General features: G+C 53.6%; 2 protein-coding genes across 3 annotated transcripts; one reads left to right on the top strand and one right to left on the bottom strand.

Annotated features, from left to right (window-relative positions):
* Positions 1-323: 323 nt before the first annotated feature.
* On the top strand, positions 324-2691 carry RANGRF (RAN guanine nucleotide release factor). Of its 2 annotated transcripts, XM_055304656.1 has the most exons (5): positions 324-1042; positions 1137-1253; positions 1479-1635; positions 1729-1814; positions 2024-2691. In XM_055304656.1, the coding sequence occupies exons 1-5, from the start codon at positions 942-944 to the stop codon at positions 2145-2147; spliced, it is 585 nt and encodes a 194-aa protein (XP_055160631.1). In that variant the 5' UTR covers positions 324-941; the 3' UTR covers positions 2148-2691. The 2 variants fall into 2 exon arrangements, with proteins under 2 accessions (XP_055160631.1, XP_055160633.1); XM_055304658.1 differs by lacking the exon at positions 1729-1814 and having other exon boundaries at positions 329-1042; positions 2024-2159.
* A 10-nt stretch (positions 2692-2701) lies between these two features.
* On the bottom strand, positions 2702-5842 carry SLC25A35 (solute carrier family 25 member 35). Its single transcript, XM_055304655.1, has 5 exons — positions 4933-5842; positions 3993-4058; positions 3502-3654; positions 3046-3180; positions 2702-2875 (listed from the first exon to the last, which is right to left on the bottom strand). The coding sequence occupies exons 1-5, from the start codon at positions 5305-5307 to the stop codon at positions 2702-2704; spliced, it is 903 nt and encodes a 300-aa protein (XP_055160630.1). The 5' UTR covers positions 5308-5842.
* Positions 5843-12652: the final 6810 nt, after the last annotated feature.

Raw genomic sequence — 12652 nt, 5'->3', positions numbered from 1 at the left:
GACCTAACTGCCTTTGTATCTCCAGCTTCGGTAAGGGACCCCAAAATGAGGAGTCCCCTGGCCCCAGGGCCATGAAATCATTAGGGTCCGTAAGTAGAGGCAGCACTTGGAACCCCGTGGGTAAGGCGTTTATCCATTAATCCCACAATACCTAATGGCCCTGTTATGTTCTGAACACTGGCAGGCGCTGGGGATTAAACACGAATGGAGAAATCAGCTGGGAGAATGTAACTGGGCGAAAACTTTTGAGAACATTCTAAAAAATCAATGAAAGAGAAACAACAGAGGGTTTAATCCGTGTTTTCCTCCAGGTGCGTGTGGGGGCGGCCGGCCTCTCCACCCCACCCACCCCCACCGAGTTCTCAAGGCAAGATTTGAGACGGATTAAACACCTAATCCGCGGGTTGGGTCTCGCCTGCAGGAAGGGCCTCACACCTGGCCCCACTGTTCCCCTAAATCCCCGCATCCGGGGAATTAGCGGTCGGGTTTGCAGCTCGCTGCCTCCAAGTCCCCCCCAAGAAGGGAGCTGCAAGACCTTCAAAGGTATTCTCCCGATTCAGGAGACCCCACCCAGACGTCAACCCCTTGCCCGAGCAAGGGTCCCCAAGGAGGGTCTCAAGCGACAGTCTCAGAAGGCGCGACCTCTTTAAAGGGAGACTGTGGGCGCGGGCTGGAGGGCACGGGGAGCTCACAAACCCCGGCGCCAGGGTCGGACCTCGCCGCTTGCAACTCGCGGCAGCTCCCAGGTTCCGCCCCGCGAGAGCCAGGCTTCCGGGAGCCGCCCCGCTGGGCACCGCCCCCCAAGGCGCAGACGCTGATTGGCCAGCGCGGCCGACAGGCGGGGCCAACCCTTAAAGGGGCGGGAGCTAAGGCGGACCGGAGGCGGCGGCGGCGATGGTGATGCCGCATGGCCACACGTGGGTTTCTCCTATATCTTTCTGATGCCCGCACCCAGTCCCAGGCCCATGGAGCCCACGCGAGACTACCCGCTGTTCGGGGGCGCCTTCTCCGCCACTCTGCCTCCGGGGGCCCTTGACGTAAGGTGAGAAGGCGCGAGCGCCGCGGACCCGTCCGGTGGGATGCGGGGAGAAGCGAGGGCTCAGCCGGTGGGGGGGGTCTGCCTCGACTCTCTCCAGCGACCTGCGACCGGTCCCGGACAATCAGGAAGTTTTCTGCCACCGCGTGACTGACCAGAGCCTGATCGTGGAACTTCTGGAGCTGCAGGCCCACGTGCAGGGCGAGGAGGCTGCGCGGTGAGGGAGGCGGCCGCCCGCGCGGCTGGCCAATGGGAGGGCCGGAGCCGAGGAGGTGGGCGGGGCCTGCGGCAGGACGGTTAATCCGGGCGGTGAGACAGCCCAAGGGCAACACCTTATCGCGGGAAGTGAGCGAAGCTTAAAAGGACTCGATGATGCTGGGCAGGAGGGAGTGGGCGGCCGGTCACCGTCCCTCCCTGACCCCGCCCGCGCCCCCTCCTCTAGGTACCACTTTGAGGACGTGGGCGGGATGCAGGAGGCTAGGGCCCTGCAAGTGGACAGTGTGCAGCCCCTCCTTTTGGAGAACCTGGCTCTCCGGAGCTACTGTCAAGAAGCCTGGGTCCTCTCTGGCAAGCAGCAGGTAGCTAAAGAAAACCACCAGGTGAGAGCACGGGAGTGTGAGATTCCTGGAGGGGTGACGGGAGGGACCCTGGGGGGCGGGGTCAGGTAAGCATCTTGACCCTGATCCCTTCAGGTAGCAAAGGACGTGATGGTGCACCAGGCTTTGTTGCGGCTGCTCCGCTATCAGACTGATGTCCTGGTCACCTTCAATGAGCCCCCGTAAGGAGGACAGAAAGGACACATGGCTCATGACTGGGTCCCCCAGGAGGATCTGCTGGGAGGGGCAGAGCGGGGAGACTGCCTGGCGGGGTCCTCCAAGAAAGAGGGAGAGGGCCAGAGGCTTGGGGTCCTCCTGGGAACAGGAAGTGGGACTGTCACCACCTGAGGCCTGGATGATGTTCTTTCTCCATCTGTTCCCCACCCCCAAGCCCTGACAATAGGTTATCTCTTGGTCCTGAAAATCTGTCACTTCTGCCCTGGAGCCTGGGTGACTTTGAACAGCTGGTGACCAGTCTGACCCTTCACGATCCCAACATCTTTGGTCCCCAGTAAAGATGCTGAAACACTGCATAAAGCTGCTGAAGCACACAGGGACCCCGTTCTGCAAGGGGACCAAGGAGTTGGATATATGCCCTTAATTCCTTCCCTGTGCATAAACATAAGACACCTCCTGTCTGCAGAAATAAACTTGCTTTATAACGAAGATAATATCTCTGTGCCTTTGAATCCAACAAGACACCTGGGTCCCCCCTGGTTCCTTTTGGTCTTGGAGTGGGGGATTAAAAGTTTGTGCATAGGATCAGAAGGGGACCCAAGGCCATCCACATAAAAGGAGGGAATACTTTGGAGTGATTGGCTCTGCCCTGAGAGAGCGGGTGTGACGTGTCCGGGAGGATGGGTAGGGAAGGTTTAAAGTGACACCCAAGGAAGGGAGGCAGACTGTTCCTTGTAGTGATTTAACCCTGAGAAAACAGATGGGGAGTGGTGTTGGCTGTCCCCCTTGGGTGGATGACAGGTCACCTGGTCAGAAGTCACCAGGATATAGTAGTGGAGGCAGAAGTGTCCAAGGAGTGCTGATTTGGTGGTGTGTGCAAGAGTGGCTGTTGTCATTTGGTGTACGTGTAGTAGAGGGTGCGTAACTGGTCCCAGAAGAAGAGGGAAAGGATGGTGTGGGGGCCAAGGCGGAAGTAGGAGGCACCTATACCCTTGTACATGCCAAAAATGCCCTCTGTCCGAGCAGTTTGCAGCAGAGCATCCAGGATCCCCCGGTACATGAGGCCCTGAGAGTGGGTTGAGAGGGAGGGAGAGCACAGGGAAGGAGTCTGTCAGAGCCCACCAGGGGCGTCATCTCAGCGGGCTGCATTTTAGGCTGTCCCACCTGCACCCACAATTTGCTTTCACCCACCGCCTGGCCTTCCCTGCCTGCCGGCACTCCAGAGTACCCCCTTACCTTGCCCCGAGCATCTGTGGGCTGGTTGTAGAGCCTTGTACTGGCCACATCAAAGGGTGTCATGGCCAGGACCACTGCAATGCCACTCACCATGGCAGCAACCAGAGCAACCTTCCAGCTCTGGGGAGGAAATATCTAAGGGTGGAAGGAGGAAGAGAATTTTGTCAGCCAATTGTTTAACCCCTGGGAAAGAACGGGGCCTTGCCCTGGGGATAGAGTAGAGAGCCTGTAACTCAGGGAGCTCCCAAGGGCAGGATGCTCCAGCACTCAGATGCACCATCTGGGATGAGGTGACAAGAGGATCATGGGAAGGGCGTAAAGAGTCAGTGACCCTCAAGTCCTCCTGCCATTCCCTCGCACTGAACATCACCATGCGACATTCATGGGGCCCAATTCAGCTTGCCCTCCCACTGCCCACACCCCCAGCGTGGCCCCATCCCTTTCGCCGGGCAGTACCTCCCACTGAGTGATGAAGTCCTTGGTGGATGAGAAGGTGCAGAGCTGGGTGGAAGAACCGATGATAACTCGGGGCAGGCCGCCCAGGGCCCCACGCCACAACCCCACCAGACCATGTTTCTGGCCAATCTCGCTTAGCGCCTGAAACATGCCCTGGTAGGGGGAAGACCACGGGGGCGGGCTTCAGTCAACCCGGCATCAGGAAGCTGCCACCTAACCCTGCCAAGGAGGGGTCTTGAACGGGCACCCGGTGTCTGGACAACCAGTTCCGTGTGGACTTAGATTTGGAATGTTTCTATCACCTGCACTGTTCTCTTCCTCACCACTCCACAGGAGGTGTAGGGGGTGGGTGCTGAATCGGTGGGCTAGGCAAGCCATGGCTGCCTTGCAGCTGTTGGGCACAGGCAGAGAGCTGCGGGGTAGGTGGTGCAGGAAGTGGGGGGAACGGGAAAGAATGGGCAGGGACCCCAGTAGGGTTGGAAAACACTCACCTGATGCTTATACTGATGTCCTACAGCAATTTCTGAGGCTGCCTGTGCCTGCAGGTGTGTCTTCACCTGGGGACAAGAGAATGTCATGGCCTACGGCCCAGTGGTCAGCCTCCCACCTCAAAGACCTGAACGCCTGACCCCATCACACTTCCTCCAGGGTGTTCAGCAAGGAGTATCCTTTTAATCTGATAATGGTTGTTGTTCCCACTTAACACGTTGGTCATGAGACTCTGTGTCCCTTGGCTCCAGTCCCAGGGGATGGATCTCCTAGCACTGCAAGATACCCCACGCCCTCTACATCTTCCTTCCCTTGGGGGTTGAGTGGGGGATGGACAGGTTAGAGAATGGCAACATTTCCTAAGACTGTCCCTGTTAGGCAGCACTTGGGTGTCCGGCCTCTCATGTCAGCTCCTATTCCCATTTGGAATCTCTAGTTACCACCATGACCAGACTCCCCCATCCAACTCTGGGGCAGGTTGCTGTAAAACTTGCTCTCTGGCTCCCAAGCCCCAAGGAGGCATGTGGAGGCTGACTTTGGAGGGGTCACTGTTTCTGAATGTCATATCCTAGGAGTGAGACCAGACTTGCCTCTCTTATATAACTGCCTGACTGCCAGTGTCTTCCAGGAGGAACACTAAGCAGAACCTAGTCCTAGCAGCAAGCAGCTGTGTGACCTTGAGCTGGTCACTTCCCTTCTCTGGGCCTCAGGCTATTGATCCTTCACCTATTCCAGAAAACTCAAAGGAGGAGACTGTGGGATTATAATTCTGTGGTGCCCAGGACTCTCCCTCATCCCTACACCCACTGACGATGTTACTCAGATCCTTCATTGTTCCCTGCACAAACCCACTTCCAATCTCAGTGTCAGATTGTGAAGGCCCAGGCCCCACCCTACACCAAGGGTCTGCCTGGAGGCCCCAGGCAAGACCCTTCCTCTCACCATGTAGATGGGGCTCCCCAAATAGGCTCCCATGACCCCAGCCAGGGCCCCAGCTGCTGCGCTTCGCGGAGGGCTGAGGGTGCCTTCGGCAGTATTCAGGTAGCCTCTGGCCTCAGCCAGGCTGTAGGTGCCCAGGCGGATGCCATTCATCAGGAACTGGTATAAGAGGGCAGGGGCCAGTCCCTTCTGCAGGGCAGCCAGGCCATCCACCTTGCCGATGGTGATGAAAGCGTGGAAGACATTTCGGTAGTGCCGCTGGTAGGTGCCGGGGGCCTTCAATTCTCCCTGCAACTGCATCCTGGTCTTTACCACCTCCAGAGGGTTGGTGAACACACAGGCCCCGCAGGCTGCCAGGCCGCTCATCAAGAAGTCCATGGTGGGGTCGCAGTGACAGGAAGTGACCCAGGAGTAAGAAAGTAAAAATGAGCTTCAGAAATGGAGTCAGAACTCGGGGTAGGCCTCCGTCTCGGCAAGTTTGGACTGCAGGAGGCAGGAACTGAGAGATTTTGGGTGAAGAATGTTAGGGTCAGATGTCAAGAGGTCAAAGGTTAGCTGGAATTTGGGAGTCAGGAGCTGGCAAAGAGAGAAGGAAAAGGAGTTTAGGAGAGTCTGGTGGGAAGGTTATGGCAGTGCCCCGTCCGTCACGGGATCCGAGGTCAAGGAGGGGCAGAAGCCAGGCGGATGTCAGGTGGGATGATGGGGATGGTCAGTCACGGGCCCGGGAGCAGGGAAGGGAAAGGCGCATTGGGGCGATGGGAGCCGAGAGAGGAAAAAGAAAACCAGCAGGTTACGGAAGAGGATCCGGGAGGAGATCGGTGGCGTCTGGATCGGGGTGGGGGTGGGTGGGGGGTGGGGGTGAAGGAAGTCGGAACTCCGGGCCGGGGATGATCTCCCCAGGCAGCTGCCGGTGCTCGCAGCAGCTCGACCCGGGGAGCCTGCGGAGGCCGGGCCGCCACACTCCAGCAGCGGAGCGCGGCGCCCAATGGGGAGCCGAGGCGAGCGGGGGCCGGCAGCGCCAGCCACTCAGCGCCGAGCCAGCTCCGCGGCCAATGGGAGGAGCCCTCGGCGGCCCGGCCCCCCGGAATCCGCGTGGAAACGGTTGGAATTAACTCTCCCGGCGCCGGCGCCGGCGCCCCAGACTCGGGGCTCCGGGAGGGGCGCCCCGGGAGCCAAGCGGGGAGGACAGCTTGGCGAGCCGAGGCCGAGAGCCGAGGCAGCAGCCCCCTACTGGGCGGGGGATGGTGGTGGGTGGGGGTGGGGGTGGGGTGTTGGCTCCGCTCCCGGGGCAGGTGGAGGGCGCCCCTCCCTTCCCTCCAGTCCGGGTCGGCGGCGGGCGGGGACTGCCAGCCTGCGGATCTGCTAGCTCCCCCCTGCCGATTCTGGCTCCAGGTGAGCCTGGAAGCTGGGGCTCCGCCCACAGGTGCGGAGGGGACACACCTGCTGGACCGAGCCGATCTCTAAGGCCGGCGACGGGATCCGTAGGTCCCAGAGCCAGGGTGTGGCTGGCTGCGAGCAGCGAAGGATGGCGTGGGAGCGCACTCACAGCCCTGAGCTCTTGATCCTCGCCGCAATCCAGAGAAGGGCGGACCCGGGCTAGGCAGGGAGGTTGATCCCCGGCCTTAGACTTCCACTGTCAGCTAGCGGTGGGAGGGCGCCTGGGATTCTGGACTCCTGTCCTTGCTCGTGAGTCTGGTAGCTGTTAATCACGGGTGAACTGGTGAAAGAGGCTGGGGGAGCTAGCCTCTCCGGGAAGGGCTTGAGGGAGAAAGAAGGCTTGGAGAAAGAAAGGATGAGGCAGGAGGAGGAGGAAGAGGAGGAGGCGGCGGCAGAGACTGTCTGCCTGCGTGTGAAGCAGCCACCACATTTAGACTCAGAGTGCCCTTTGGAGTTCCTGTGTGTGTCTATTTGCTTACCAGCTAGATGACCTTAGGCAAATTATTTAACATTTCAGAGATTCTTTTGTAAATGGGAATGCTAAGTATCTATTGCACTTACCTGGGTGCAAGTGTTGGACTCCTACTAAGTGCTCAGATAGCAGGTTTCCAGGAAAGTCACAGGCTGTCAGACCCCTGTGACACTTGCATATCCTGTTTCCACAGCTGGAAATGACTCTAACCCCTTTTGGTGATTCCGGATCCTTCCTCACCTTGAGCTATGTCTCTCCTGACCCTGGAAGCTTTGGCAAGTTCTCCACTTTCAAGCTGTTTCCCTCTGGCTCTGCTCCTCTAACAGTTATCCACATTTCTCATTTTAATTAGCAGTTATTTACTGTCGGACTCCTTCCCTACCCAAGGAGTTCTTAGATACCCCCTGGGGACTGGATCTGAGTCATCGCTATCTCGCCATTGTCCTGCTACCACATTGAGCCTTAGGGAGACTGGAGGGGTCAGATCAAAGTACAGCAAACAGCAGGACTTCCCACCGGGCTTCTCAAGAGGGACTGAAACAGTCCTCGGAAAATTTCTAAGGGATGCTCCCAGATTTCTTCACCTGGTGGATGGGATGAGAATCTTTTTTTTTTTTTAAGATTTTATTTATTTATTCATGAGAGACAGAAAGAGAGAGAGAGAGAGAGAGAGAGAGGCAGAGACACAGGCAGAGGGAGAAGCAGGCTCCATGCAGGGAGCCCGATGTGGGACTTTATCCCAGGACCCCGGGATCACATCCTGAGCCGAAGGCAGATGGTCAACCACTGAGCCACCCAGGTCTTCCCCCAAATGTATATTTAAGGTTCATCCAATCTTTTTCTTTTTTTTAAGATTTTATTTATTTGACAAAGAGTGTGCATGAGCAGGATCAGAGGGAAAAGCAGATCCCACTGAGCAAGGAGCCTCACCTGGAGCTCAATTCATGACCTGAGCCAAAGGCAGATGCTCAGCCCACGGAGTCACCCAGGTGCCCCAGTCTTAGCCATTCTAATGGGTGTGCAGTGGTACCTACTGTTTTAATTTGTAATTTCCTAATGACAAATGATGCCAAGCATCTTTTCATATGCTTTTTGCCATCTGTTTATCTCCCCCACCCCAGCTTTATGGAGATGTCATTGACATATAACATACGTTACGTTTAAGGTATACAAAAAAAAAGTTTAAGGTATACACTTGATGACTTGGTACATATATATTGTGAGACGATCACCACAATAAGATTAGCACCTCTATCCCCTCATATGATGACCCTATGTGTATGTGTGTGTGTGTGGGGGGGTGTGGTGATAACTTCTAAGGTCTACACTCTTAGCAACTTTCAATATTATGGTTAATCATAGTTGCCATTCTGTACATTAGATCCCCAGAACTCATTTTAGAGCTGGAAATTTATACTGTTGTATATCTTCTTTAGTGAGGTGCCGGATCTTAATTGGGTTGTTTTGTTTGTTGAGGTGAAGAGCTATTTGTGTATCTTGGATGAAATCATCCTTTATCAGATATGTGTTTCAGAAATGTTTACTCACAGCCTATGACTTGTCTTTCCATTCTCCTACAGTATCTTTTGCAGAGCAGAAGTTTTTAATTATATCAAAATTTAATGTCAAATTTTTGTCCTTCACAGACTGTGCTTTTGGTGTTGTATCTAAAAGCATATTGCCAAACCCAGGGTAGCCTAGATTAGCTCCTATATTTTCTCCTAGAAATCTTGTAGTTTTATATTTTACATACAGGTCTATGTTTTTTGTTTTTTTGCTTTTTTTTTAGAGTGAATGGTGTAAAGGTCTGGGTCTAGATTAAAAAAAAAAATATATATATATATATATATATATATATGGGGTTCCCTGGGTGACTCAGCGGTTTAGTGCCTGCTTTTGGCCCAGAGTGTGATCCTGGAGTCCCGGGATCGAGTCCCACATCGGGCTCCCCACAGGGAGCCTGCATCTCTCTCTGCCTCTCTCTTGTGTCTCTCATAAATAGACAAATAAAAAATAAAAAAAAAATATCTATGTCCCAATTGTGCCAGCAACTTTTGTTGCGAAGACTATCCTTTCTCCATTGAATTGCCTTTGCTTTTTTGATAAACATCAGTTAAATATATTTGTGTAGTCTCTCTCTCTAGAGTCTCTATATATCTGTGTGGTCTCTCTCTAGAGTATTCTCTCCAATTGAGCTTTTTATCTATTTAAAAACTTTCTTTTAATTAAAAAAAGATTGCGTTTATTTATTCATGAGACACACACACACACACACACACAGAGGCAGAGACACAGAGGGAGAAGCAAGCTCCCTGTGGGGAGCCCGATGGGGGACTAGATCCCAGGACCCCGAGACCACACCCTGAGCAAAGGCATATGCTCAACCACTGAGCCACCCAGGCGCCCTGATCTTTTTTTTTTTTTTTTCTTTTTTTAAAGATTCACTTATTTATTTGAGAGAGAGAACACGGGATGGGAGGGGCAGAGGTAGAGGGTGAGATAGCCCAAAGCAGGCTCTATGCTCAGTGTGGAGCCCAACGTGGGGTTCGATTCCAGGACCCCGAGACCACAGCCTGAGCTGAAACCAAGAGTCAGACAACCGCCTGTGCTACCCAGGTGCCTCTCTTTGTGTCTAGTCTTTTGCTAACACCCTGTCATCTTGATTACTGTCAACCGTTATCTTTTTCTGGATATGAATTTCCTGAGACAAATTTGAGAGGAGTTGAAGGAGGACCCCCGAGGTGGGCACCAGGTGCCTGAGAGAAAGGGTGGGACCACGGGGGGGGGGGGAGGGAGGTGGATGCTGAGGGTGGAGGGCCCTGGGCTGTGCCTCTTCTGCACCTGAAGTGCTCAGACTCCACCTGGTGGCAGTGGGACTGAATCCTCTCTTCCCCACTGGGATCAGAACTTGTATGGATTCCCAGAGCCCTCGATCCTCTCCTCACTGTCCTCTTCTGATTCATCTTACACCACAGCCCGGATACATACCCTAGTGGCTGCCCACATGAGAAAGGAGCCCTCAGTGTTCTGGACTCCCAGAAGGATTCTAGTGCAGTTCAGGATCTCAGTCCTCCCAGAGACCACTCAGACTCAACATTTCTTTCATTGTGAGTTCCTCTCCCCTCGCAAGGGACTTTTTTTGGTTACAAATGACAGAAACAAACAAACAAAAAAGACAGAAACCCGGGGCACCTGGGTGGCTCAGTGGTTGAGTGTCTGCCTTTCAGCTCAGGGCATGATCCCAGGGTCCTGGGATCAAGTTCTACATCAGGCTCCCTGCAGGGAGCCTGCTTCTCCCTCTGCCTGTGTCTCTGCCTCTCTGTGTGTCTCTCATGAATAAATAAATACAATCTTAAAAAAAAACAACAACAAATGACAGAAACCCAACCCAAGCCAGCTTACAGAATGGAAATTCATAAACTCACCTAATGGAAAAGAGCAAACAGAATTATGATTTTGGGCCAGTGGGATGAGGGACTCAAATCTGTGTCTCTCCGCCTCTCCCTTGTGTTGGTTTTATTCTGAGGCCACTTCCCTGATGGCCGCCAGCAGCTCTGGGCCTGTGTCCCCACCTCTAGCCTAGCAGCCCCAGTGGAAAGACAGTGCTTTGCTTGTGCACAACTGCATAATGAATCATTCCAAAACTTAGCGGCTTGAGACACAAAATATTTCATTGCTCATAAATCTGTGGATCAAGAATTTGAGCAAAAAAACAAGGAAAAAAAAAAGAATTTGGGCAGGGCCCAGCGTGGATGCCCCAGGATGGTGTCAGATGGGCTGGAGTTGGAAGATCCAAGGTGGCCTTGACATGTGGGCGTCCTGATTCTCTCAGTGGTTCCTCCCTCCTCATGACCTCTCACCACCCAGTCGTCTAGCCCACATTTCTGTACACGATGGCCGGCTCCTGAGAGAACAAAGCAGAAGCTGCCAGTCTTCTTCAGGCCCCAAACAGGCACAGTGTCGGTTCCTCAGCAATTCTCTTGATCTAAACAAGTCACTGGACCAGCCCAGATTGAATTGCAGGGAAAATAAATTCTTCCTCTTGATGAGAGGAGTGGTAGTCGAGTCACCTAGCAATAGGGCATGGGGATGGGAGGGGTTGTGCAGTCATCTGTGGAAACGAGCCATCAAGGAGAGTCAAGTCTCTTTTTCAATGAATTTGAGCGTAAGTCCTGTGTGGATTATTCTTTGGCCCTGCTTGTGTTGCATGCTCAGCCCCCACCCAACCTTAGTGGCAAGGGGAGATCGTGTTGACCGGCTGCTTGTGGGCCAGGCACCACCCCCAGAACGGGCCATCTGGACTAGAATGATGGGAATGGGGGGCAGTTCCTCAAAGGACAACCATGTACCAGAAGATGGGAGAGTGAATGTGGGACTGGTTAAAACTTTACTGTCCCTTCTCCCCATCTCAGCTCAGAAAGCTTCAGTGCCCATCTGCCCCATATGGTTGCGCACTATGTGGCCTCTACTTGTTCCTCCAGCCTCATATCACTTTTTCCATTTTGAAAAGCTAAGATTTCCTTTAAAAAAACAAATATTTGAGGGATCCCTGGGTGGCGCAGCGGTTTGGCACCTGCCTTTGGCCCAGGGCGCGATCCTGGAGACCCGGGATCGAATCCCACATCGGGCTCCCGGTGCATGGAGCCTGCTTCTCCCTCTGCCTGTGTCTCTGCCTCTCTCTCTCTCTGTGACTATCATAAATAAATAAAAATAAATAAAGAATAATTCTTTATAAAAAAAATATTTGAGAGAGAGAGAGAGAACACGTGCACATGAGTGGGGGAGGGGGAGTGGCAGAGGGAGCGAGTACCTTAAGCAGTGTCCATGCTTAGTGGCGACCCCGATGTTGGGCTCAATCCCAGGACCCATGACCCATGACCTGAGCCGAAATCAGGAGTCGGATGCCTAACCGACTGAACCACCCAGTTGTCCCCAAGATTCCAGATGGGCCCACATTCCTCTTTACTGCACCTGTGCTTCTGTGGTCTCTCCAGGTGGGCACCTGTGTCTTGCCTCTTGGTCTGGCCAAGCCCTACCTGATTTTCAAGGAACAGTTGACGCTGCCCGATGTGGAGGTCAAGAGATGAGAAATAAGACCTGAGGATTCATGTGTCCTTTCATAAAAGAATCCTCAAGGAGAATCAAAACCAATCTGATTACTTTGTTCATCAAATTTCAAATGGAAAGTGTTTTGTTTTGTTTCGGGCAAAAAAAGACATGAGGCACCTGGGTGGCTCAGTTGGTTGAATGTCTGTCTTTGGCTTAGTCATGACCCCCGGGTCCTGTGATAGAGCCCCAAGTTGGGCTCCCTGCTCAGTAGGGAGTCTGCTCCCCTCCATGCCCCCCTCTTACTCATGTTCTCTCTCTCAAATAAATAAAAGATTTCTATACATATTTTTAAAAAATATGTTAATTGCAGCATATATTGTAATGGCAAAACCTTAAAGCTACCCACACATCTTGCACTGGGAATGGATTGTAATAATCAGGATTCTTTCAGCAAGAAGTGATGAAACCCAGCTCAAGCTAGCTTTAGCTCAAAAGGGAATTCAGTGGCTCAGGAAATGGGGGACTGTCCAAGGGACCCAGATGAGATGTCAGGCCCCCTCCATGTCTTGGCTCTGCTTCCCTTGGGTATGGGGGTCATTTTCTCCCACTATTGACTAGTTTCCTTCATTGCAGGGCGGGGTATGGGGGGAGGGCAGCCAAGTCTGCTTGCTTTGGACTTACATTGTTCCTGCTCTGTGACCTTGGAGGGAAGAGAAAGCTCTTTCCCAGGGGCCCAGGGAAGGAGGCTGTCTTGGCTTGGGTGAC

The sequence above is a fragment of the Nyctereutes procyonoides genome, unplaced genomic scaffold (genome assembly GCF_905146905.1).
Source record: "Nyctereutes procyonoides isolate TBG_1078 unplaced genomic scaffold, NYPRO_anot_genome, whole genome shotgun sequence".
Lineage (NCBI taxonomy): Eukaryota > Metazoa > Chordata > Mammalia > Carnivora > Canidae > Nyctereutes > Nyctereutes procyonoides.
This window is presented reverse-complemented; position numbering and strand designations above follow the sequence as displayed.